General features: G+C 53.0%; 2 protein-coding genes across 2 annotated transcripts in view; both read right to left on the minus strand.

Moving 5' to 3' along the window:
* LOC120383979 (butyrophilin subfamily 1 member A1-like) overlaps positions 1–27,291 on the minus strand; it is a 275,840-nt gene that overhangs the window by 227,134 nt on the left and 21,415 nt on the right. The window lies entirely within an intron of this gene.
* LOC120383991 (butyrophilin subfamily 1 member A1-like) overlaps positions 1–27,291 on the minus strand; it is a 50,518-nt gene that overhangs the window by 1,741 nt on the left and 21,486 nt on the right. Inside the window, exons 2-7 of the mRNA XM_039502324.1 lie at positions 24,234–24,350; positions 22,293–22,640; positions 15,612–15,893; positions 13,663–13,779; positions 7,026–7,046; positions 1,897–1,923 (exon numbers count right to left, since the gene is read on the minus strand). Of these exons, the coding sequence (XP_039358258.1) occupies positions 1,897–1,923; positions 7,026–7,046; positions 13,663–13,779; positions 15,612–15,893; positions 22,293–22,640; positions 24,234–24,339 (901 nt within the window). The 5' untranslated portion in view covers positions 24,340–24,350. The remainder of the gene's footprint in view (positions 1–1,896; positions 1,924–7,025; positions 7,047–13,662; positions 13,780–15,611; positions 15,894–22,292; positions 22,641–24,233; positions 24,351–27,291) is intronic.

Consider the following 27,291-nt stretch of genomic DNA (forward strand, 5'->3'; position numbering starts at 1 on the left):
GAGGGGCAGGGGTGACAAATAAAGAGACGGTGGCATGGGTGATGGTGGCAGAGGGGGGAGAGGAGAGCAGGGTCAGTGGGGCAGAGGGTGGTGAGGGGCTGGGCACCAGGAAGGAAGGGGACAAGGGGAGTATCAGGTGTTGGGGGGCAGGGTGAGGGAAGGGGCAGGCAGCAGGAGGGGGCAGCTGGTAAAGGGAAGGGCAGGTGCCAGGGGATTGAGGGGTTGAGCAGAAGGGCAGGCACAGGGAGGGCAGAGGAGGGGAGGGACAAGCACCAGGGGGCAGAGAGGGGTGAGAGGCAGGGAAGTTGGGCAGTGGGAGGTGGTTGGAGAGGGGAGTGGGGAGAGGCAGGTGCCAGGGGGTCAGAGTGGGGTTAGAGAAGGGGTGGGCACAGGGGGACGAGGGAAGGGGCGGGTGCCAGGGGTCAGAGAGGGTGGGGAGAGGGGCAGGTGTCAGGAGGGCTGAGGGGAGTAAGAAGGGCGATAGGACAGCAGAGGAGGGTGAGGGGAGGGGTGGGAGACATGGCACAGAGGAGGGGAAGGGGAGAGGTGGATGCCAGGACATAGTGGGGGTGTGAAGTGATGGGAGGGCTCCAGGATGCAGAGGATGTTTGGGGGAGAGGGGCAGATGCCAGGAGGGCAGGGGGAGAAGGGATGGGCTGTTCCAGTGGGGCAGAGATGGGTGGAGGGCAGGGGCATGTGCCAGGGAGGCAAAGTGGGAGTAGAGGGGCAGGGCCCAGGGGAGCAGAAAGGGAGTGAGAAGAGAGGGAGGGATGTTGGTGAGGGGTCAGAATAGATGCTGGGTCCAGGGTCCCTCACAGGGGTGGGGGAAGGGTAAGGGAGGGGCAGGAGCCCCTGGGCCCCTTATCTCACCCCCACAAATCAGGCTGAAAATGGAGACTTGGCTCCAGCCTGAACTCTCTGCCCAGAGCCATTTGTCCCATGGACGATACTAGCGGCACAGACCCTCTGCAGCTGCACCTGGGCATCTCCCAGAGCGGATAATGGTCACAGAGACCATCTCAGAGCCCCAGGGGCTCAGGTGTCTCCATCTAATGACTGTGCCAGCCACGCCCTTCGTGCTGGGGGTACGAGTGGGGTTTACACCCCAGCTGCTGGAGCTCTGTGTATTGAGGATACAAAGACATCACAACGGCCGTGTGAGTCCCCTCACTGTCCTGCCAATGTGGCTCAGCCCTGACACCTGCTGGAACCTCTCCCTGGGGAGGAACCGTCCCTGCGGCCTGTTCAGGCCTTGGCTTCCCTGAGGAGATGGTGGCCAGAGCGCCCCCTCCCTCCCAGCTCTGTGTGGTAGGATACCCCAGAATTCATTGACCCCTGGGTTACTGGTGCTGCTATGTGTGTGCATGTCCCCTGGGCTTGCTAACCTCTGCTGGCGCTGCCCAGTCGCCCCCAGCATGCACCAGTGCACACAGAGGTCAGGCAGCAGGCTGGGTGTGAATGTAAAACACAGCTCAGCCACAGCTGAGAGACAGGAAAGCTGCTATGTGGGCACAGTTTGTTTTACTTGTGTCCGTGAGTTTCAGAGTCTGGTTATAAAAACATCTGCCTCTGCACCGGGGAGAGGGCCTGCCTCAGCCCAATCCATGGACACACTGAACAGCTCTTAGCCCTTCAGAGTTTTGTAGAAGGAAATTGCAGGTTAAAGGCCTGTATGAGCATGGAAACCCTGCTGTTGGGAGGGGAGATTTGAGCAGTTTAATGCCTATTAAGGTTAGGTGAGATAATGTCTATCAGGCACGACCCAGATACCATACTGGGAAGGTGAAGCGGAGGGGAAATTACTCAGCATTTTTCCAAAGCAAAGGAGCAGAGAGCTCTCAGGGGCTGGTGGGGTTTTGACAGATCTCATTTCAGCGGAGCTTACAGCACAGTTACCTGCATATTGTCGGGCTTTTTCCCAACCTGAAATCAAGCAAATACAGAGAGATGAGAACTACCCTGAACACAGACTTGCTGAATAGAAAACAATCTCTAACAAAGTTTATGATAAGAGAAAATATATTTCTGTATGATAACTATCTATTAGCAAAACCACAAATTTATTTACCTGCATTTAGTAGGGCTCTTCTCCACTCTGAAACCAAACACAGACAGAGAGATGAGACCTCCCCTGAACACAGACACTCCGAATACGATACAATTTTGTAGCAAGGTTTATATTAGGAATAAAAGGCAACTTAGGCCTGGTCTACACTAGGACTTTAATTCGAATTTATCAGCGTTAATTCGAACTAACCGCTCAACCGTCCACACCAGGAAGCCATTTAATTCGAACTAGAGGGCTCTTTAGTTCGAATTTGGTACTCCACCCCGGCAGGTGGAGTAACGCTAAATTCGACATGGCTAGCTCGAATTAGGCTAGGTGTGGATGCTAATCGAACTTAGCAGCTCCGGGAGCTATCCCACAGTGCTAAGACTCTGGTGACTCTGTTGACGCTCTGGACAGCAGTCCGAGCTTGGATTCTCTGGCCAGCCACACAGGAAATGACCCGGGAAAATTTGAATTCATTTTCCTGTCTGGGCGGTTTGAATCTGACGTTCTGGTTGCACATCGGGGCGAGCTCCGCAGCACCTGCAACGATGCAGAGCTCTCCAGCAGAGGAGTCCGGGCAATCCCAGAATAGAAAGAGGTCCCCAGCATGGAGTGACCGGGAAGTCCAGGATATGATCGCTGTGTGGGGCGAGGAGTCTGTGCTCTCGGAGCTGCGCTCCAACAAGCGGAACGCGAAGACCTTCGAGAAGGTCTCTAAAGCCATGAAAGAGAAAGGATACAGCCGGGATGCGATGCAGTGCCGCGTGAAAGTGAAGGACCTAAGACAAGGGTATCAAAAAGTCAGAGCGGCAAACGGACGCTCCGGAGCCCAGCCCCAGACATGCCGCTTCTACGAGGCACTGCATGCCATTCTAGGTGGGTCTGCCACCACTGCCCCACCAGTGACCGTGGACTCCGAGGACGGAATAGTGTACCGGGACAGTTCCTCCTCCCTGTTCGCCGATGGGGAAGATGAGGAAGGGTCTTTTGAGGACGGCGCAGGCGACATCGAACCCACTCCCGCTTTCCCTGACAGCCAGGATCTCTTCATTACCCTCACAGAGATCCCCTACCAACCGTCCCCGCCCGTTAACCCGGACTCGGAATCAGGGGAAGGATCAGGCGGTAAGTGCTACAAACAGGGAAACATTTATTTTTTTAAGAAACAGGGATATATATCAAAAATAGAAATACTATATAAAAAATAGAAAAAATAGAAATACTATACAAAAATTATACTATACTATACTATACAAAAAATTTTAAATATGAAACTATACAAACAGCAGGTCTACACATATAGGAGCTATACAAACAGCAGGTCTACACATATAGGAGCTATACAAACAGCAGGTCTACACATACAGGAATGGAGCAATAGTCCTCTGGGGACAGTTCAAAAAAGCTCTCAGAGAGCAGCTGGAAAAGCCTCAGCAGGAGGTTCCTTGGTAGAGGTGCCTTGTTGGGTGCTCCGTTGAAGCACACTCTTCCGCGCCAGGCCATCCTCAGGTAAAGGGGGACCATCGCCTCGACGAGCATGGCAGCGTATGGTCCTGGTCTGTGCAGGGCTTCTGTTAGCATCCGCTCTCTCTCAGTCCGCCTGACATGCCTCAGGGTGATGTCGTTGTGGAAGTGCTGCATCTAATTAGTGGAATTAGTGTACTGTTACTATTGTGAATGGTAGACTTTTACTTTGCATAAGAATGACCCTCGCTTAACAGAGTTTTACTTTGCATAAGAATGACCCTCGCTTAACAGCCACGTGTTGGAGGCCACAGAGGAAAAGCATACAGGGGTCTTTCCCGTGCACTGGCGGGAGGGGCCGCAAAACGGTCATCTTTTCTGCTTTGCACATTGCCTCCAGCAGGAGAGCACAGCTAAGCACTAACTGATAAGCACTCTGTACTGTAAGGCTTACCAGGACTTTGTGCAAGAGGGATGCAGCTGTCTTTCCTCGCTTGTGCGCTATCCAGTGCAATGGCGCCGCCAATGAGAGCGTATTCCGAAATCTCGGACTAGTTCTGAGATCTCATGAGACTTGGTTCCCTCTTTGGTCTTCTTAACTGAAACTGACTAGACTGTGTTTACTGTTGGCAAACATGTATGTGTTCAAGGAAATCACCTACTTTTTCGCATCACACAGCTTCGGCTCCTTCCCGGACTGCCCCGGCATCCCCCTCGCAGAGGCTGGCTCAGATTAGACGCCGAAAGAAAAAGACTAGGGACGACATGTTCCAGGAACTGATGGCCAGCTCCAGAGCGGAGGCGGCAGAGCAGAGACAGTCGAGGGAGAGCCTGTGTCAACGGGAGGATAGGTGGCGGCAGGAAGACCAGCAGGCGACTCAAACGCTGCTTGGTCTAATGAGGGAGCAAACGGACACGCTCCGGCGCCTTGTAGATGTTCTGCAAGACCGCAGGCAGGAGGAGAGAGCCCCCCTGCAGTGCATCTGCAACCGCCCTCCAACGCCAGGAAGTCCTGTCCCCCCCTCACCCAAAGTTACAAGAAGAAGGGGCGGTAGGGGCCGTGAGAACTGTCCCTGCACCGCAGCACACCGATAATGTTCGAGACAACTCTCGCGCTGTAAATTTGTACAAGCTCTTTCCTTACAGCATCAACCAGTCCCAACTCCAAGTTCAAACCCCCCACTGTGTACTACATTACTAAAAGCGGTTTGGTGTTACTGACTGTTTCCGTCACGTTTCTGGTGTCAGAAGACTTTCTGTTGTTGTGTGTGTGTGTGGGGGGGGGGGAATTGTAATTTCAGTGCATAGCCCACAGTGCCATGCTACAGACTTGGGTGCAGGGTCAACTGCAGGGCACACACAGACTGCAGTCACTAGGCACCAGGGACAGTCTGTGTGGTGTATGCTGCCCCGGGTCTTTCCTTGATGTGTATGCTTGTGCAGGGTCCTGGTGCCTGCCGTCCCCGAATGTAAAGGCAGGCTTCCCTTCACATGCACTTGGACCGTAGTCACGATCCTCCCCGGTGCCCTGAGCCCCAAAAAGAGACCTCATCCAGGGGCAGATACTCACCCTTCCCCCACACCCCTCACCCCTTCCAATGCCCAAACCCACAGCCGTCATGTTAACTCCTATCCAAAGACGGCACCCCTCGCCCCTTCCTGCAAACCCACCCATCAGTGCACACCTTTCCCAGCACAGAATGCTTCCATGTTTCAACCAGGAAACAGAAATGCAAAGTCAACGAAAGATTTATTATTAATTACTAAAACATGTCCTTAGTTTTAAAACGTCCTTCGGAAGTGGGGGAAACTTGGTTTATGATCAGGCTCTCTTAAAATCAAGTGGACAGTCACAGGTTACCCTGCTCTGCGAGGAAACTCGCTTTCAAAGCCTCCCTGATGCATATCGCTTCCCGCTGGGATATTCTCTCAGCACGGGTGTCTGGCTGATCGTAAACAGCAGCCAGGCGATTTGCCTCAACCTCCCAAGCGGCCAAAAAGGTCTCGCCCTTGCTCTCACAGAGATTGTGGAGCACACAGCAAGCAGCAATAACTACGGGGATATTCTTTTCGTTGATGTCCGAGCGAGTGAGTAAGCTCCGCCATCTCCCCTTGAGACGTCCGAAAGCACACTCCACCACCATTCTGCACTTGCTCAGCCGGTAGTTGAAGAGTTCCTTCTCTCTGTCCAGGGCGCCTGTATAGGGATTCATGAGCCAGGGCATTAGCGGGTAGGCTGGGTCCCCGAGGATCACTGTAGGCATCTGCACATCCCCAACCGTTATTTTGTGGTCCGGGAAGAAAGTTCCTGCCTGGAGGCGTCTAAAGAGACCAGAGCTCCTGAACACACGCGCGTCATGAACCTTGCCCGCCCACCCGACGTTGATGTTGGTAAAACGTCCCCTATGGTCCACCAGTCCTTGCAGCACCATGGAAAAGTAGCCCTTTCGGTTAATGTACTCGCTGGCCTGGTGGGCTGGTGCCAGGATAGGGATGTGAGTCCCATCTATAGCCCCACCGCAGTTTGGGAATCCCATCGCGGCGAAGCCATCTATGATGACCTGAACGTTTCCCAGGTTCACTACCTTTGAGAGTAGTTGCTCAACGATTGCGTGGGCTACTTCAATCACAGCAACCCCCACGGTAGATTTGCCCACGCCAAAGTGGTTCGCTACTGACCGGTAGCTGTCTGGCGTGGCAAGTTTCCAGAGGGCTATGGCCACTCGCTTCTGCACAGTCAGGGCTGCTCGCATCCGGGTGTCCTGGCGCTTCAGGGCAGGGGACAGCAAGTCACAGAGTTCAAGGAAAGTACGCTTACGCATCCTGAAGTTTCACAGCCACTGTGATTCGTCCCAGACCTGCAGCACTATGCGGTCCCACCACTCCGTGCTTGTTTCCCGGGCCCAGAATCGCCGTTCCACACCATGAACTTGACCCATTGCCACCATGATCTCCACGGCGCGGCGTACCCTGCTTTGTGAGAGGCCTGCGCCACTCTCCTCACCGCGCTGCCGGAGCCTCCTCGCCCGATTTCTCATCAGCTGGCTGTGGAAGAGGTGGACGATAAGGTGCGAGGAGTTGACAATGGCCATAAGTGCAGCGATGATCGCAGCGGGCTCCATGCTCACAGTGCTGTGGCGTCCGCGCTGTAACCGACCAGAGAAGGGCGCGATCAGATTTCCCGCCGGCGCTTTCAGTGAGGGAGGGCTGTTGTGAGTGACGGTTGAATGATGACAGTTACCCAAAACCGCCCTCGACACATTTTTTCACCCAGCAGGCATTGCGAGCTCTACCCAGCATTCCAATGGGCAGCGGGGAGTGCGGGAACTGTGGGATAGCTTCCCACAGTGCACCGCTTCCAAAGTCGACGCTGGCCCCGTGAATGTGGACTCAGAAGTTCGAATTTGTGTATTTAGTATGGATACACAAATTCGACTTCATAAGGTCGAATCCACAAATTCGACTTAAGTAGATTCGAAATAGTCCTGTAGTGTAGACAAGGCCTTACTGAGTTCACCCTGCAGTTTCTCTAAAAGTAAAGCAAAGAGAAACAAGTAAACATATGATAAAAGAAAAAGGAGGCTATTCAACAAGATCCCACACCACACAAACCAAACTGACTCTCAGTTCATAGTGAGAGCTCTGAATACCTGCACTGGGGGGGTCTATGGAACTTGTAAAGTTTGAGATTCCCCCTCCCTTACCCATTGCAATGAACAAAGGGACTCGCCTCTCTCTGCACAATGCGCCTCTGCAAGTGAATAGCAGGAGAGATGTGTTACAAGGTAGAAGATTTAACTGAAAGTACTGCAAGCTCATAGGAGTCATTTTTCTACTGGTAGAAAGTAGAACACACACACAGAGGCTCTGCCTAGCTATTCCCATTGCGAGCATTATACTGGGGACACAAGGCCTAGTGCAGTTAAAACACTGAGTAAATGGTGTCTCCTTTCCCCTCTGGCCAAGTGAAGGGAGGCCCCACACTGAACTCGGTGGCGTTTCTGTCCATCTGTAATGGGAGAACTTTTGAAAACCATGTCCCATCAGCTCCAGCGTTTCAGGGCATGTTCTAGGCTTCAGTGGGCAGAAACCTCCTGATTTTGGTGAAAACTGTAAAAGCCTGATTTCCACTAAAATCACCATTTGATCCCTCAAGATACAGGATGAGGCAGTGACCTCAGGGTTAGGGTTTAAGCTGTGGGTGAGGTTAGAGTTAGGGTCAGCAGGCCCCTCATTACACTCCAGTCATCCCCTCCCCAGCTGCGCTTCTTGCCCCAGTGTCAGCTAGACACCCAGCTGGTCTCCTCACCCCTAGAGTCCAGCCAGGCCATTCTCATCCCTGCTCTGGTCTGAACACTATTGATTTGGGTAACAATCAGAAAAGCCTGATTTTAGTGGAAATTAATTTTTCCAGTTTTCTGCTTTTCACCAAGCTTGATAAGGCTATGGCCAGAGTGGGGAGAAGAGGGACCCAGTTGAAAGGGGATGGAGATGGGGAGGAGCCCAGCCAGGATTACTACTGGGCCTATGTAATCAACAAAATGTGCTACCCTCTTGTTAAAGATTTGCCACATAATTATGCTCCGTGACCTAAACTCTCAGGGTGAGATTTTGTGCTCAGAACCTGCAGCCCAGGAGCATGTGAGGGCTCAGGCAACTTTAAGCCCTGCCCTGTATCCTCCTGATCTTGGGTGCTCTGAATGCTAAATCAACCCCCGCAGCAATGCAGGGCTTGTCTGCATGGGAAAGTTACACAGGTACAAGGTAAAGTGGCCATTTAAACCGCTTCTGTTACACCAGTATATAGCTCCATGGCAACACACACATTCCGTAAGAAGAGCGAGTTTTTCTGGCTTAGTTTATGTAATATCAGAAACTGTTCCTGGCTGGCAGGGGAGCAGAGCAAACTCACAGAGGCGAGACATCAGGAGCTGTTGCTCTCCTGCCCTCCCCTTACACAGCCTAGGCAGGGAAAGTAACCTGGGATGCAGGGAACTTTGACATCGCTCCTCCATCGTGCCCCCCCCAGCCCCTAGGGGTGCGCAGAGGAGCAGTGTTCAACGGTGGGAGGGAGCAGCAATGCCAGATGCTCCGTGCATTCAGGTCACTTTTCCCACATGGGCACAGGAAGGGGGTGCAGGGATTAGGGACACAGGACAGGGGCAGGGGTTAAGAGCGCAGGAGGTGGGGAGTGAAGCAATAAGGGATATGGGGGGCTGGGGTTGGGGCAAAGGTGGCACAGTGCAGGGGTTGGGGACACAGGATGGAGAGAGAGTTTAGGAGCAGAGGAGGTGGGGAGTGAAGGGATTAGGGGTATGGGGGGCAGGGGTTGGGGAGGAGGGGGCACAGTGCAGGGGTTGGAGTGAAGGGGGAGCCCGTGGGGGCCAGGATCACTGGGGGCACCCACAGGGAACAGGGAAATAGGGGGGAGCACTGTGCCCACAGGGGCCAGGGGCACCAAAATACAAGTCTACCCAGGGCGCCATTTTCCTTAAGGCCCAGCCCTTGCACTGTGGTCCCGCCCTGACACCCCCCCCCCATGTCCCAGTCCCATCTCACATATGTCCCCTACAATAGGGCTTGTGAGGGGGTCCTCAAAGGGCAGCCTGCAGCTGTTTTATGCCCTTGCTGCAGTGGAGGAATCTGCCCCCAGCTGGATCCAGGTTTTCAGAAGCCCTGTTACGCTGCTCTGGTCCTTTTACTGAACATGATGCAGTTGAGAGGGGGGTGAAAATCTCACCCTCCCTATATTAAAACGTGTCCAGCCTTTCTGGGTATAAAGGTGACATTGATCAAGTGACCTGGGTGTAAGCAATGCTCCAGCCTAGTGAGATCTGCCTGAGTCTGCAGGCAGCGCTGTTTGCTGCTCACACTCAGCACAGTGGGGTTGGGATGCTGACACTGAAGCCTGATTGATGACAATTTAATTGTCACTATTTGCAATTATCTCAGTGCTGATCGTTTAATCAGAAACATCCAGCTTTTGTGCTTCTCCCTCACAGCTGGATGAGGACAGGTACTGGGGAGGGCGGCAGTGGGGCAAGGGCAGAGGGCAGTGGGGCAATGGCAAATATTGGGGCAGAGGGCAGTGGGGCAGCTACCTGTCATCAAAGGTTGCCGGGGTGAGGAACAATGAATTCAGGCCCCTCCCTCCTCCATCCAAATACAATGTGAGCTCTGTGCCTGCTAAAACGGGGAGGGGAGAGAGGAGATACAGTCTCCTTCCCTTCCCCCAAGTACGAAATGCCTCCTGGTCCTGGATACCAGAACACGAACACGAACACGAACACACACACAGCGCCCAAGGTCACTGAGGGTGAAATCCTGCCCCTTCCCTTTTTACATGGCTGTGGAAGGGGGGATCCCATGTGACGGAGTCTGTTAAATACTGGACAAGTCTCACAGTCCTCAGCAATGACCCTGGCTGGGCCAAGCTACGGTGACTCAGGGCCTGGGCTCCAGGTGCCGTGTCTGTAACTTCCAAGGGGTTTTAGGACAATTGGCCCCTTCCCGTTCAGAGCCCGTCTGTGTCAGCGCGAGCTGCTCTGGCCTCACTGCTTGGGCTCTGGTGCCAATACAGAGATATTCCCCATCACCCCTTCAAACACCAGCACGTTATTTGTAATTGTTCCATCCCACGGGTGTTTTGCACTGTCTCCAGAACATGCATTTACTCTCCCTCTCCCCTCCCTCCCTATTGGAATCGTCTCTGTGCAAACACCTTCCCTCCCAACACCTGCTGAAGGGAGCAGCTCTGCGAGGGGTGAAAGTAACACAGAAGACTTACTGGTATGGGGCCCCGGCTCCAGGCCCCTGGAAGGGGCAGGGCCTCAGGGGGAAGGGGCGGGGCTGGGGGCTCAGCCTTTCCCAGCCATCCCATACGCGCTCCCTGGCCCACACCACATGGGGCTCCGGCGGTGATTTAAAAGGGCCCGGGGCTCTGGCCACAGTAGTGGTGGCAGCAGCTGGGAGCCCCAGGTCCTGCCGGTAGGGTCCAGCAGGACCGCCAATGGGGGGGGACGGACAAAAGGGGCAGCGATGTTAAAGCGCTGCCGCGACAGCATTTTAATGTTGGCTGCATATGGGCCGGTACCAGTGGCCACTTCTTCCCGGTACGCCGTACTGGCCCGTACCAACCCACTTTCACCCACGGGGTCTGCTGATTTCTCACCCATCACCACTCCCCATTGCTCTGTAGTGTCCCTGCTGCAGTCCCTGCAGCCCACACAGCTCCGTATCCACAGCCTGAGCCATCATTGCCCATGGGCCCTCCAAGCACAGCTGGGTCCCCAGGGGCGAGGGAGGGAATCCCCAGCTGTGACAATCTTTACACCGAGTCCCAGCCTCCCTTTGGCTTCATTCCAAATGTCTCCCCTGCTCGGCAATCTCTAGTTTACTGATCGGACACATTTTTGGGAAACATTCTCATATAACCCTTAACCCACCCCATTGGCCCCAGACACTGACCTTTCTCGCTCTCCAGTTCAGATCGCAGCGTCTCTAGGAGGAGAAAAGGGGGAGAGTTGTTTACTTGTTTACTGACATCTAGTTTGATGACATCCTCCTCATCTGGACCCATGGGAAGGAGGTCCTTGAGGAATTCCACCAGGATTTCAACAATTTCCACCCCACCATCGACCTCAGCCTGGACCAGTCCACACAAGAGATCCACTTCCTAGACACTACAGTGCAAATAAGCAATGGGTCACATAAACACCACCCTATACCAGAAGCCTACTGACCTCTATTCTTACCTACATGCCTCCAGCTTTCATCCAGACCACATCACACGATCCATTGTCTACAGCCAAGCTCTAAAATACAACAACATTTGCTCCAATCCCTCAGACAGAGACAAACACCTACAGGATCTCTATCAAGCATTCTTAAAACTACAGTACCCACCTGCTGAAGTGAAGAAACAGATTGACAGAGCCAGAAGGGTACCCAGAAGTCACCTATTACAGGACAGGCCCAACAAAGAAAATAACAGAACGCCACTAGCTGTCACCTTCAGTCCCCAACTAAAACCTCTCCAGCACATCATAAAGGATCTACAACCTATCCTGAAAGACAATCCCTCACTCTCACAGATCTTGGGAGACAGATCAGTCCTCGCTTACAGACAGCCCCCAACCTGAAGCAAATACTCACCAGTAACCACATACCACACAACAAAAACACTGACCCAGGAACCAAACCCTGCAACAAACCCCAGTGCCAACTCTGTCCACATATCTATTCAAGGGGCACCATCATAGGACCTAACCAAGTCAACTATACCATCTGGGGCTCATTCACCTGCACATCTACCAAATGTAATATATGCCATCATGTGCCAGCAATGCCCCTCTGCCATGTACATTGGCCAACCAGTTTTGCACCCACCTTATAGTTGGGTGCATTTTCCTAGTTTGTTTATGAGTCAAGATATACCACGTCTACCACTTCCCCCCATCCACAAAGCTTGTTACCCTGTCAAAGAAAGCTATCAAGTTGATTTGACACAATTTGTTCTTGACAAATTCATGCTGACTGTTTCTTATCACTTTATTATCTTCTAGAGGTTTGCAAATTGATTGCTTAATCATTTGCTCCATTATCTTTCCAGGTACAGAAGTTAGGTTGACTGGTCTGTAATTCCCTGGGTTGTCCTTATTTCACTTTTTATAGGCCTTGTTTACACTGGCAAGCTACTGTGCAGTAAAGCAGCTTTCTGCATTGTAACTCCCGAGGTGTACACACTGCCAAGCCACTGCGTGTGCAGAAACTCCTTAGTTGCAGCGTTGCAAAAAAATACCTCGACGAGATTCATAATCCTTAAAGTGCTGAGGCTTCAGCACTTTAAACACCTCACATAACAGAAAGCAATCAATTTGCCTCTGGAAGTTGCCCATAATCCCACTGCCCCCGCTCCTGTCCCTGATCACCCCTCCCGCGACTCCTGCCCCTAACTGCATCTTGGGACCCCACCCCTATTTAAGCCTCCTTTCTCCGTGTCCCCAACTGCCCCTTCCTGAGACCCCCCCCCAACTTCCCCCCTAGGACCCCACCCTTTACCTGTCCCCTGACAAACCCCTGGGACTCTCATGCCTATTCAACCGCTGCCTGTCCCCTGACAGGACCCCCGAACCAACGCCCCATCCAACCCCTCGCTCCCTGTCCCTTGACTGCCCCCAGAACCCTCTACCCCTTCTCCAACCCCCAGCCCCCTTACCGTGCCACTCAGACCAGCGTGTCTGGCTCCGCGCAGCTGCAGACACGCTGCTGCATACATGCTGCTGTGCTCCCCCGTGAAGCCACAACTTCCCCTCCTCCCACCCCAAGCACCTGCCTTCCAGATTTGAACACCTCAAAATTCAGGAGTGCTCAAGCTCAGTTTGGGCAGCTGTTACTTCATTTCTCCCAAATCAAATATACTGATCCACTGTAACTTGCTGTAGAAAAAGTAGGATAAAATTGAGCAAGAAATGCTTCCCAGTGGTTATTAGGACTGGAATTGCTTATCTGGTCTGAAGGCTATTTGCATACAGCACTATATGTGCCTTGCCAGTGTGGACGGGGAGTAAGTTACAGTGCTGTAAAGCCACCACCAGCGCTGTAACTCTCAAGTGTAGCCAAGGCCTTAGTGTAGATAAGGTAACTGCTAACCTTTCCATTTGCACAGCCACTACTCTGCCCATCCACAGCTCCTACTCACCTGCATGGGGAGATGGGAGGTGGGGGGTTCATGCACAGTCTGAAGGGCAGAATTGGGTCATAAGTTCCCCCTGCCCGGCTTTGCAGTCTGGTTTTCCTGTGAGCAGCCAAGTTACGTATGTCGGTGCTCCAAGCCCAGCAACCTGAGCCTCACAAGGTGTTTCAAACTGAGCCAGGCTGATCCCCAGGGAACAGTTCAGAATCACATTCGATTGGGATTCCTGAGTGAGATCTGAATGGGTGAAACCACTTGACACTTCTTGGTTCAAACATGATCATAATTTATTCAGCTTCCTCTTCACCCTCAGCCCAGCTTCCATTGCCTGAAACTCCTCCAAATATAGAATCAAAGCCCCTTAATCCCTGTATCTTTACTTTTGGTTTTGTTTCTCTCTCTCTCTCTCTCTCTCTCTCTCTCACCAAATTCCCCCCTTTTGTTACTTCACCTTTCGCTCTGTGTTGCCTCCAGAAGCAGTAACTGGCCAGGCCAATGAGAACAGCCAGGAGAGACAGGATCACACCCAGAGCCACCATCCAGGGATTGACCCTCGGGAAAAACAGCTCTGCAAGAGAAAGTGCCATTGACTTGGGAGCAAACACGCACAGAATGAAGGCAGGACACAGTGACAGTGGTGATGCTGTGACTAGTTAAGAGTCTCACAGGGTAATACACAGGGAGATGTGGCTGCCAATCAAAACCCAAGCTTTAGCCTGGTTACTGAACATGGTTAATTAATGGGAGGGGGTGTGTTGAGGGAGGGGAGAGGGTAGGGTGCAGCTCCATTATGCTACACCATCCCCCACTGGTGTAAATTCAGGCACTCCCTAGGCTGCTCTAAGTGATCCCAAGGCTGAAGCCAGTGCAGACTGGCCCTCAGAATCAGAGAGTTGTGAGGAGCTTCCCGACACCCCTGTGCTCACTGGGGTTCAGCCACATGAAGGAATCTGGCCCAAAATATGTTAATGCAGGATTTTAATAAAAACAAAACTGAGCTTGGAGATTCAGAGTAAAAATTCCCCCAGCATCCTCTTTCCTGGGCCTTGGAGCAATGGCTGCCTAGAGGGTTCTTGCTAAGTGATTAGTGTGGTGTATTGAAAACCATGTAAAAATTACAAGTTGACACTTGAAATCCTGAGGGGATTCCTGGTCCTGTTTGCAGGCTAAGGGGCTCTGTAGGGAGCGTGCATCTGGGTCCTCTGCAGTCAGTCAGCAAAGAGCCAGCCTAGAGCAGGGTGGGTTTGGTTCTGCCTCTCTGCCTTAGGGAGCAGCCTGCTTTGTCTCTCTCTGTAGTTGGCTGTGGCATGTTAGAGTTCTGGATTCTTAGAAATAAAGCAGTGTGACACTGCAGCCTTTCAGGAACAGTATTTATATTTTGTTTCTAACTCTCCATGTGTGCTGTGAACAGTCAGGTAATACTGGGCATATCATAGACTAACCAGCAGTGCAGCACTATGACACCTCAGACAAATAATGCTTTACAAATACAACGTTCTTACTCTTATAGTTACAAATACAACATTCTTACTATTATAATGATGAAATATTAATTCTGCATATTCTGGCCCTGAACTTTTATTGCTGGTATTTTCAGATGTAACCTAAGTAGGAACGCTCAGGCCATATTCAGGGCTCTCTTGTGCTAGTAAGGAAAAGTGACTTTATTACCCAGATTTTCATAAATATTTAGCACCCAAAACTCTCACTGAGAACAAAGGAGAATTCCCTCCCCCACCCCCACAGAGAATTGTGATGTTCACAGCGTGTGCGCGCGCGCACACACACACACACACACACACACACACACACAGTGAGATATAAGCATAAATATTCCTGCTGGAAGGCTGCAGTGCATCATGACTTTATCTCTTAAAATCCAGAATCTGAATACACAAGAACCCCAGAACAGAGAGGGAGGCGTCTCCCTAAGGCAGCAGGCACAACTCACCCACCTTGCTCTACGGTGGCTCATCTATAGGCACAGTTAGTGTGCGGCAGGCTGGGGTGTAAACCACTGTGCACTGGCCTGCTGCGCACTAACCGGCTGTGTGCACCCTGCTGAACTGCACTAAAAGTTCCCTGGTGCACTTTGATCTGTTCCTGTTTTAAAGCACAGCATAGAAATGTTAGTGCATGTAGCAGGGTCCAGCCCAAGCTCAGACATCTATACCACAGTTTAACAGGCCCTTAGCCTGAGCCAGCTGGCCTGGGTCACCAGCGGGTTTTGAATTGCAGTGTAGACATATCCAAAGAGAACTGAGGTTATTCAGGACTTTCCAAGACGTGCTCAGCACATTGAAGGTTCAGGCCAATATACTGGAGACACAATGATAAATACTCTCTGCCCATGTCTGCAGCGTCTCAATCTATCCATGTGCGGCACAGACGGGCACTGACCTGCTATTGAAATCTCTGACTCTCTCTCCTGGTTGAGTCGGGGGTTCCTGACAGAGCAGGACACTTTCTGGTTGGACTCTTCAGTTAGAACAGTGACAATCTCTGCTTGAAACAGGCCATTGGCCTCTGGGGATATTTTTTCAGAGGCTGATGGTAAGACCTGCCCCTGAGGATCTCTCCACTGAGCCTCGGGCTTTGGGTACCATCCAGCTGATCGACACACCACCCGGATCCCTCCGTCCTGATGTCCCTCCACAGAGATGGCAGGAGCAGAGCCCAAACCTACAGAAGAAATAAATGAACTTGTGATAATCCTACAGTGCCCAGTAATGAGTCAAATGTTTTATTACTCTGTTATCAAAAGCCATTTCCTATTAAACTGAGAACTGAATGTGAGTCCAGAAGTGCAGCTGGTCAGTTAATCTGGTCAGATTCAAATTTGATAGAATTAATCTTAATGTCAGGGCTGTTCTATGCACAAACTTGCTCCAGTTTTGTTAAAGTGTTTTTTTTTAAACCAGTGTGAACCCCTGTGTGGACACTCTTAAATCAAGAAGGAATCAACTCAAGCTACATTAATATAAGCCATTTCCAAATAATTTAAGAGTCTCCACATCAGGGCCGGCTCTAGGTTTTTTGCCGCCCCAAGCAAAAAAATTTTTGGCTGCCCCCCCCGCCCCCAGACATGAGCCTCCCCAGCCCACCAGTGCCCCCCACTCACACCCCCTGTTGCCCCAGCACTGGGCTCCCCCCCAAATGTGGGATCCGCTACCAGCACACTGCAACTGAGCCCTGGCCCAGCTGAGACTCTGTCCCCATGTGGAGCTGCTGGGCGGCGCGGAGCGGGAGTACTTCCAGGTGGTGGCGCAGCTATGGGGCGGCGCGAAGAACACGGCCCCCTCCCTGGGCTTCGCAGCACTGCTGGTGGCCAAGGTGGATCTGTTCGCGCTCACCGCCCTCGGCCCCGACATGCTGGCGGCCGAGGACCTGGAGAGCCCCCCGGACCTGCTGCTCTTCAGCCTCACGGTGCCCTGGCCCAGCCCTGGCAGGAGGGAAGGCGAGGATCTCCGGCTGGGGGGCTACCTGCTCAGCACCGACAAACCCAGCCGGCTGCTCACCTCCTCACACACTCCAGGAGCCCCTCGCCACCATCGCAGCCCGGACTCGGCTCCAGGAGACCCCGTTTCCCTCCCTCCCCGGCTCCTCACACACACTGGGTAGGGCCGCCCAGAGGGGCAAAGCAATTTTGGGGGCCCCTTCCATTAAAAAAAGTTGCAATACTATAGTAATATGTATTTGGAAATGTAAAAAATAACTAGTGAAAATTAATTTGTAATAATTTGAAAATACACCAAATACATTATTTAAAAACATTAAATGCTTTACTGGTCTGTCTACATTTGCAATTACATAATGGGCTGTTGCTGGGTGATGGTTGGTGCCAATGGGCTGTCACTGCCTGGAGGTGGTGCTGCTGTTGCCCAGGGCTGGGTGGGGAGCTGGGCTCTGGGGGGTGCCCGACTCACAGGGGCTGGGCTCAGGACTGTGAGGAGATGGGGTCAGAGGTTGTCTGGCTCAGAGGGGCTCGCCTCAGAGCTGGGGGTCTGGGGTGGGGGGGATGGGGTTGGAGGGTGCCCAGCTCAACGGGGGGGGGCTCGGCGCGGGGGGTCCGGGCGGGGCCTGGGGGGTAATGGGATCGGGAGGTGCCTGACAACCATCTCCCTGAGACCCCCCAATCCAACCCCCCCTTCCCTGGCCCCTGACTGCCCCACCCACAGAACCTGTGCCCGCTCCATGCCCCCTGAGTGTCCCCGGGACTCCCTGCCCCTTAGCCAACCCCGTGGCCCCGGCTGCTTACCCCCGGCTCACCGCGCCCCTCGAGAAGCGGCCCTGCACAGCGCTGCAGCCGCATGGCTCCGGAGGGGACTGAGATCTTCCCCGCTCAGAGCCGCGTGGTAAGGGGGGTGAGGGGGGTGTCCAGATCAGAGGGGCGGGGCTCAGAGCTGGGGGTCAGGGCTGTGGGGGGACTGGGGTCAGGGGGGTGTCCGGATCAGAGGGGCTGGGCTCGGAGCTGGGGGTCAGGGCTGTGGGGGGACTGGGGTCAGGGGGGTGTCCGGATCAGAGGGGCTGGGCTTGGAGCTGGGGTTCAGGTCTGGGCTTGGGGGGTAATGGGGTTGGGGGGTGCCTGACAACCACCTCCTGAGACCCCATCCAACCCCCTTCCTGGCCCCTGACCGCCCCCACAGAACCCGTGCCCTCCCTGCCCCTGAGTGTCCCTGGGACTCCCTGCCCCTTAGCCAACCCCCCGGCCCCGGCTGCTTACCCCCGGCTCACCGCGCCCCTCGAGAAGCGGCCCTGCACAGCGCTGCAGCCGCCTGGCTCGGAGGCTGAGCTCTTCCCCGCTCTGAGCCGCGTGGGAAGGGGAGGAGCCGCTCGGCCCGGAGCTCGCAGCCCTGCCCCCTGACCACACGGCTCTGAGCGGGGAAGAGCTCAGCCCCCCCGGAGCCAGGCGGCTGCAGCGCTGTTTAGAACCCGGGCGCGAACAAGCAGAGGAGGAGCGGCCCGTCTTCTGCAGCCAGGCGGGGCCGTGCTACCGGTAAGGGGCCATCCCTCTCCCCCACGCGGAGCCGGTAGCGTGGCCCTGCCCCGGCTGCAGGGGACGGGCTGCTCCTCGGCTCGCAGCGGCGGGATGAGCTGGGGCCCCAGCCTTATGCCACCCCCTACATTTTGCTGCCCTAGGCACCAGCTTGTTTAGCTGGTGCCTAGAGCCGCCCCTGCTTGTACCCTTCCAGAGCACAGAAGCTGGCAGCAGAAAACTGGACTTCACTGAGAGCCAGGAAACACACCCACACTCACAGCCACAAAATACAGACATTAGATAACAAAGAAATGCAGGGTTAAGGTATTGCCTTCTGCCCCAGATCACACTTTTACTGATGAGCTAAACTGAAATAAAATGATCTTAATCTGAATGATCTTAATCCGGCTGGTGGGAGCAGAGAGCAGGCGGCCGGCAGGAGTAGTGGGCAGGTGGGAGCAGGGAGCAGTTGGCCAACAGAAGCAGTGGGCAGGTGGTCCGCAGAGGTGGCCAATGGGAGCAGTAAGCAGGCGGCCGGTGGGACCAGCAGGCAGGCGGCTGTTGGGGACAGCTGGTAGGAGCAGCAGCCAGGTGGCCCGCGGATGCATTTCCCCCACCACCACTCTGCTCATGGCAAGAGCAGCATGCACACAGATGTACCTATGAACTCTGAGTCTGTGCTGACCAGGCACAACAACTGTGAGTGATGGTTAAATGAGGGGCGCACTGCAAGAACTTGGTTGTTGGATTCAAGAACCTGAAGCAAAGGACACTGCCCAGCACACTGCGGAGAGTGTCTTGCTGATGCTTTTGAGTTAATGAATATCACTCGTGCTGTTCTCTCAGATTAATGCTTGGTTACTTTTATTAAAGAAACTATTTCTATCTCAGACTTTGTGCTTGCGAGAGGGGAAGAATTGCCTCTTAGAAGCGCCCAGAGGGTAGAGTGAAATTTTCCCACATTACTGGGTGGGGGCTCAAGCCAGTTTTGTTTATATTGTCAAAAAGGAGCCCCCTGGATATTGAACCCAGCCCTTCTTGCTGCCCACTCCAGCTGGCAGAAGGGCTACATTATAATGATGCTTTTTGATTGTCACCGTAACTTTTGTCAACAAAAGTTGGCAGTGTAGACAAGGCCTATTTCGAGGTGGGTGGGTTTTTTGTTTTGATTTTGTTTTTCCTTTTTGAGATAATTCAGAAGGTGCTGAAACTATATTTGAAAAGAAAATAAATTACACCTGCAAACACTCGCTGGGAGGGGTGATGGGGATGGAAGAGGAGATGGGAACAGGGGTCGGGTCTGCAGCAAGGCATGTGGGTATTATGGGGAGGGGGATAAATGGGAATGGGTGGAAGGGGAGGAAAAAAGGGTTGGAGCCTCCTCAGGTAAGGGAAAGGAGTGGGGTGGGAGGGATTTGATATTGTGAGGGGTGACAGTAAAAGTTGTGGGTTTAGGGGCAGGGAGTCCTGTCAGCACCAAATTCTCCCTTTTCCTGATCTGGGGGAGCCCTACCCTTTTGCAGGGCTCTGAATTCCTTTTCTTCCCACTGTATGTCCTGAGATCTGGGAGACCCTGTCACTCTTGGGGTGTCTAACCCCCTCATGTAATCTGTGATCACGGGGGAGTGGGGTGGGGGCTGAATGTGGTGAAAATGTAAAACCTGAAACACAGGAAATGAATAGTTAAAATACACATCGCCCCTGTGTGGGGTTGCCAGAGTGTGTGGGGGAGGGGGAGTTGGACTGGGTGGGCCTGCAACATGGCTGGGGTCCTGGGGAAGTCTGGCTGGACCAGGGGCAGGGGGCCCAGCTAGGTCTGGTAGTTGGGGTGAGGAGCCCAGCTCAGTGTGCAGCTCAGGCTACATAACCGAGGGAGTGTGTGGCCAATCAGTAAGCTGCTGCCTGTGATGTGGGCACCCAGAAACGCAGGGCAGAGGGGAGCTACACATTGTGGGGGATGGTGGAGAAGGAGACAGACACACCAGTCTCCTCTCACATGCTTAAAGTAGCCGCTGGGTAATAAAACTGTCCAGGTGTTGGGGCAGGGACCTGGGATGAGATTTCTCACCAGCCCTGTTACCAGCTACACACTGCGAACATTGCAAAGCACGACCGTTATCCCCACTGCGCTATCACAGAACATACAGGGGGGAGGGGCAGTGAGCAACCATGGAGCAACTAAGTGGCCTAACAGAGAGTTCCCAGGACTGGGATTATTCCTCGCTCTGCCACTGAGCTGCTGGATGCCTCAGTTTCCCATCTGTAAAATGGGGATAATGATGTAAAGTTCTTTCAGGTCTACTAATAGAAAAGCACTAACTATACTTTTGGTTATTACTTAGGCACAGACATGTAGCAACTGCAAACCTAGGTGAGAACTACAACCACGTAAATGGCCACTAGCTCCTACAACAAACATTTCTCTTTCTGTTAAAAAAAACAAACAAACAACACAACTAGAAAATTCACTGACAAAACCTTGGCTAGCACAGAGTTCAGGCTGCCTGGTGATATTATCTCCTGCCCTTCCATATCACAGTGACAGCTCCACTTGTCAGTACAGCTACACTGAACACAGGGAATGCAGCTGCACTGCAGGCAGATACATGCTGCAATTCAAATCAGTGGAGCACAGCACAAACAGTGGCACCTTCCTGTAATCCTTCCTCATGTCCATTCACTGACAAAAAAACTTAGGGTAGGTCTATACTATTGCGGTAAGTCGACTTTAGGTACGCAACTCCAGCTACATGAATAATATTTATTATTATTCAGTCTCCCACTGACTTACCTTTTCTCTTCTCATAGGGGGTAGAGTACATGAGTTGACTGGAGAGTGATCTGCGGTCGATTTGGCGTGTTTTCACTAGACCTGCTAAATCGACTGCCGATGCATCAATCTCCACTCTGTTGATCCTGGCTGTAGTATAGATGTAGCCTTAGTTACCTCCAGGCAACCTTTACTCTGTACTATCTCATGCACTTCCAGAACGCTGAGTTCAGCAATACTCAGACCTCTAAAATGAGGAAATCTATTGGGAAGGTAAACACCCAAACAACCTTAACTCTGCGCCTTTGGAGCTCATAATAACCACTGGGAATTGGTTGCATGCACTAAAGCTGCATCCACTATGCTGGGTGTAGCTGTAATGACCAGTGGAGGGATTATTTAGAGCTTACTGGCAGAGCTGTCACAGTGACATTAGGAGAGGTGCAGGTGTACCTTGAGGGATCAATCATGCCTCATTTCAGAACTGAGCGGTGAGGGCTCTGTCAGTAGCAGGGCTCAGACTCCTTGCTGTGGGGATTGTCAGCAGCCTGGTGTCAGATATGCCAGTGATCACCAGCGCTTGGTGAGGGGTAAGTGAAGGCAACGTCCCAGAAGAAATCCACACCCACAGGGCAAGGGTGACAAGGCGATAACATTTTGCAAGTTGGGGGTGGTTTGTGTGGAGTAGGCTCAGTGTTTGAATGTAGACCCAGGTGTTCACTACACCTGGCCTAAACCTCATGTCATCGTTACAGAACTAGCTGCACCTCTGTCCCCTTGCTGGTCTCTCTGACAGCAACTTCGGGGGTCAGGCCTCCTGCCTCTACCAGTCCTGGGGGCGGGGAATTCCTCAGTTCTCCCACTCTTAGACCAGGCTCTGGACTACAGGGCCCTGTGTAGCAACCACTGTAACCCTGAAGGGGCCAGACATGAGCGGAGATCAGTCCCAGCTGATGGCATCAGTTTGGGGAGGATCAGCCATTGTTTCCCCTTGTGTGCACAAAATAATTATAATAAGCACAACATGTTAATGTCACTTGACTGTTTAAGGGAGTTAGTGTGTCTCATTAACCCCTTGCTCCAATGCCCTCAAATTTGGGCCACTAGCCCCACCCCAGAGACCAATGAGTTACAGCAATTTTCAAGACAATCTGAGTATGGGTTTTGGAGAACTTACAAAAAATGGATATTAAACAGCAAACTAGAATCAACCTTATCCAGAGCAGTGCTGCTGACCCACAATAATGAAAAAAATTGTGTAATCTCACAATGAACCTTCTGACTCCACTTATTACCCTGTTGAAGACGTTAAATGTCAGAACAAGTTACTGACCTGCCACCTGCAGTTCTAATAAAGCTTCTTCATAAGACACGTTGGATTTAAAAAAACACGTATACTGTCCATCATCGGAGGGCCGGATATCATGTATTCTCAGGGAAACTCTCCCATTGGTGATGTCGTCTTTCAAGAGCTCAGTTCTTCCTCGATATTCCGGCATCTGCTGTCCATACTGATCCTGCCCATAACGGTACAGGTGCACGATTGCAGAGAACTGGGATCGGAACCATCTCACCTCCATGTTCTCAGCGCTTATCCTGGGGGAGAGGTGGCAGGGCAGGACGGCCTCCCCATCTAGGGAGGCAGCGATTGGATGGTTAGGTCCAGTCACTGTGAATTGTGCTGTGAAATGTACAATGAAAAAAGGAAATTAAATTGGCGAGAGGCTGGGGTTTAGCATTAATTCAGCAGTAAGATACAGAGTAATAGAGTACCCTGCGTTAGAAGTGAAAGACCATTTAAAGACAAAAGCTTGACGGAGCATAAACCAATAAAAGGTCTGAACATGTTACACTTGTCCCAAAAAATTCTCATCTGGCACATGGGACTCTCTGGTAGGTTCCAAAGTCTTTCCAACCTTTCTCTAAGGGTTTGTCCTCTTGGTTAACAGGTCCTGTCACTTTGCAGCCCAAGATCTCGGGCCTCTGGTCCTTCAAATCCAGCTTTTATACCAAACATCTTTGTTCTCTTGGGGTTCTGGGACCTGGTCTAACCCAATTTATGCAATTCCCCCTAGAGATCTGTTACCTGTCCCACAAGTAATTACCCTCCATGGTTGGCAAATTCTGAAGGAGATGGGGTAACCCTCCCCCATGGCATAGATTACAATCCCGAGCCCACAAAGATACATATAACACATATAGATACCATTGATAAAGGGGTACACAAATAAACAGAACATGCATAACGTGAATTTGATAGTCCCCAAAATGCCGCATGTGGCTGCAATATCTGTCACACAGAGTTCACATGTGAGTGTCATACACTGTCCCTATTATCTCTGAATAAAGCTCTAACTTCTCATAGGCACCCTGGGGCCTGGGTCTCTGATACACCAAGGCCTTTTCATGCTGCTCCAGCACAGGGGCCTCCTCATCTGCAGGAGGGGTGGTGTAAAGACTGTCAAGGTGTAAAGATATGAAAACAGACCATCGCTATGCAGGCAATGGCTTTAAAGGTAAAGTCAGGGGTCAGATAATGGAGAGAGGGAGGAGGCAGTTAGAAAAGTGCAGGAAACAAAGAACTGGTCACAATGGAACTGCACAGGATGTGGGGGGCTCGGTGAAGAGACTCAACATCAGGAGAGACCGAGAGAGCTGGTTAAATTAACAGGATGGAAACCACAGCGGGGGGAACCAAAATGCCCAGGTAGCTGTGGAGCCAGCCCTGGGGTGGGTGGGACAATGCAAGGGATTCACTGAGGGCACAGACGGAAGAAGCCAGCAAATATCCTCACATCCTCACTGTGAGATGAGGTCTAGCTCTGAGCCCTAGTCAGATGTGCCTAGTGCAGCATGAATGACTTGTGGGTTGTTACGTCTAAACTGGAGAGTCTAGGATTCAGGACTCCTTTGTGGCTGAAGAACCTGATTTGTGACATATATGATCGGTCAGTGCAGTGTATAGGAATTGGATAGTGTCCTTTTAAATAGTTTGCGAGCCCTGTAGTGGTTCTCACTGTGTTCTGTGTTTTAGAAGCTGCCAGAAATCAGCCAGAGCAGTAGGATGGATGTATTGTCTAGGCCTGACAAGATGGTGTATAGATAGTAACTATGGTCAGTGGGGACCCAGGTGTAGCCTGTGATTTCTCCATGTTGCTGGTTGTTGGCAGGCTGAGCAGACGTGGTTTACATGACAAGGCAGTGATGTGGGATAGACGGCGATGACCAGCAATAGCAACAGCAGCAAACCCAGCGAGGAGGCCGGAGCTCCTACCTGACACCAGCCTGGGAACCTGTAGAGCGAGGCAGAGAGCGACGTAGCCGGGCAGAGCGGAGCTCACTGTGCAGCCAGGGGAGAACGAGGGAACCTTCCCTGTCATCGTAGCTTGTTCTTGGGAACAGGAGAAATAACAAACCAGACAGCGAGTGAGTGGGATGCAGTGATAGTGCCAGGTTGTCTGACTTTCATAGCCCTGGTCCATTGGTCAGTTATGTTTACATTGGCCCACCTCCCAATATAGATTAGATCATCTAGTCTGATCTGTGCCACAGGCCAAACACTCTCACCCATTTACCCCTGTACTGAGCCCAAACTTCTGTTTGATTGAAGCATCTTCCAGAAAGTCACCAAGTCTTTATCTGAAGACAGCAAGAGATGGACAATTCACCACTTCCCTGGGTAGTTTGTTCCAGTGATTAATCACCCTCATGGTTACAATTCTGTGCCTTATTTCTAATTAGAATTTGTCCAGTTTTAACTTCCAGCCATTGCTTCTTTTTATGCCTTTCTCCACTGTATTAAAGAGCCCTTTAGTACCCTGTGTTTTCTCCATGAAGATGTGACAGGTGGGGAATTTTACTGAAATATTTTTATGAACTATCGGTAGGACTCTGTACCGATCCCCTGGGCATCACTGCTGTTTCGGGGGAAAGAATTGCTTCTCTCGCTGGGACATGGCCGAACAGGCTAGATGTAGAGCCACCCGGACTGTCTGGGCTGGAATCAACCCATATCAATGGAGGATCTTGGAAAGACAATGGGAAACCTCAACGATTAAGCATCAACTCCTACACCAAGTTTCTTCCCCCCACCTCTCTGCAGGGAAGAGGAGCCATAGCCCAGAGCTGGAGCCAGGGCCGGCTCTAGGCACCAGCGCTCCAAGCATATGCTTGGGGCAGCACTTTCCAAGGGGCGGCACTCCAGCCCCCTCCTCCCCCCCCCTTTTTTTTTTTTTGCTTGGGGCACAAAAAGCCAGGAGCCGGCCCTGAACCGAGATGTTCAGCTGAACCTTTCAGGCTGAGCTGGAACTGACACTGCAGTTCTGGATTCAGTCGCTAGATGGCGCTCATGGCAGCCTGAGTTGCCCAGGCTGGACTGCAGTTCAGGCGGCCCTGAGCATCATCCCCTGGAGCTGAGCCTGGGTTGCGGCAGCGGGAGGGGCTCAGCTCCGGGGGATGATGCTCTCGCTCCCCAGCGGCAGGGCAGCCTGAACTGCAGCCCAGCCTGTGGGTGAGGAGCAGGGGAGGGAGGGAAGCAGGGCCCAGGATGCAGGGAGGGGGGAGGGTCCTGCTGCCGCTGCTGCTCTGCTCTGAGTCTCCCCAGGGCCGTGTGGCGTTTCCCCACCCGAGTGGGCTGTGCAGGGCGCCGCCGGGCTGTGCAGGGGGCGCGGATCCCGGCTCGCGCTGACAGGGCGAGTGGCTGGGCAGCTCGAGCTGCCAGGGGGCTGCCACCTCCTGCCCCTGGACCCAGCCCGCCGTGCACCTTCCCCGCCTCAGTCCTGCACTGCCTGCCCTGGGTGGGGAGAGGCAGAGCCCAGCTCCGAGCAGGGCAGCGGGGATACTGCCCCTCCAGGGGACTCCCCTGGCTCAGGCACCTGGGGGTCAGCGTCCGTCCTCTCGGCTCTGCCTGCACGGGGCTGGGGAAGCACCTGTCAGTGCCTGCCCCTCTCAGCCCTTGCACCCCCCATCCCACTCCCAGCCTCTCCACTTGTACCTCCCCCATCGCGCCTTCGCGGCACCCCTTCCCCTTGTACTGTCCCTTTCCCTGCACCTCTCCCCTTGTACCTTCCCCCCAGCCCTCTCCTCCTGCACCTCCCCCTGCACCTCTTCTCCTGCAACCCTCCCGATACCCTCTCTCCTCCACCCTCCTCTGTGAGTACATCACACGCGGCTTCTCTGCCAGTGTAGAGCCCCCAGCACCCCCACACCTGCTCCTCTGCCTGAACCCTCTTTACTAGATCCCCATCTGTCATAAACAGATAGTTATGGGTTAATGCCTCTTTTACCTGCAAAGGGTTAAGAAGTTCACCTAGCCTAGCTCACACCTGACCAGAGGAACCAATGGGGGAACAAGATGTTTCAAAAGGAAGTGAAATGAGGAGGTGAATGAGGAGGTCACGTTTTGGGTGGGGGGGGCAGGGCTGGGGCAGCAGGGTGTGCAGGGGAGAAAGAACCCCGGGCTGGGGTAGCCGGGGGGGAGAGGGAGGGGGCAGCCAAAATCTTTTTTGCTTGGGGCAGCAAAAAACCTAGAGCCGGCCCTGGCTGGAGCACAAAGGGCGAAGGTGTCAGGGGTCTGTGTTAAGGGGCTGGGCTGACAGAGACAGAGGAACTCACTTGGGACTGAGAGACAAAAGGGACAGGAGAGAGTGAGCCAAGCTGGGCCCTCCAGCAGCACAGCTCGGCAGAGCCCCAGCTCAGGCCAGGCTGAACCCGCTCTTAAACTTTGCTTCTCTGTGCTGACCTAAGGCCTTTCAGACTCTATAGGCCAGGGGACTAACACATTGTTAGTTGGTGTGGAAAAGGTGCCTGGTGTCTCTGCAGATACTCCCTGAGAACACTGAGCCCTGAAAGGGTAGAACAAGTCTCCTGCAGGTCAGGAGTCTGGCTTGCTGGACTTGCTGCAGGGAGCCATGGAGAAAGCCAGGGATCGCTGGTGCTCAAAGGCCCAGTTTCTGAGTCACTGAAGCCATGGACTTGCCTCTGTGGAATTGTGTGGGTCGTGGGGTCCAGCACAATCAAGGGGTCACTCCTGAGGGGCTGGCTGAAGGCCAAGGCACAGACCAGACCTTGTGAATCCATGACAGAAACTCACCTCTCACTCTTCTCTTTGCTAAACTGAACAGATCGATCTCCTTCCGTCTCCTTCTGTGAGGTGTTTGCTCCAGCCCCCAAGTCATCTTTGTGACCCTTTTCTGCAGTGTCAGTGATATTTTGGGTGCAATCCAGTCCTGCCCTCCTGAGTGTTGCTGCTCAGAGCCCCCGGAAACCTGCCCACGTCACACAGGCACCTGCCTGGGAGCAGTTCAGAGCTGAGCTCTCTTGGAAATGTGGCC

This window comes from Mauremys reevesii, linkage group 15, assembly GCF_016161935.1.
Source record: "Mauremys reevesii isolate NIE-2019 linkage group 15, ASM1616193v1, whole genome shotgun sequence".
NCBI classification, from domain to species: domain Eukaryota; kingdom Metazoa; phylum Chordata; order Testudines; family Geoemydidae; genus Mauremys; species Mauremys reevesii.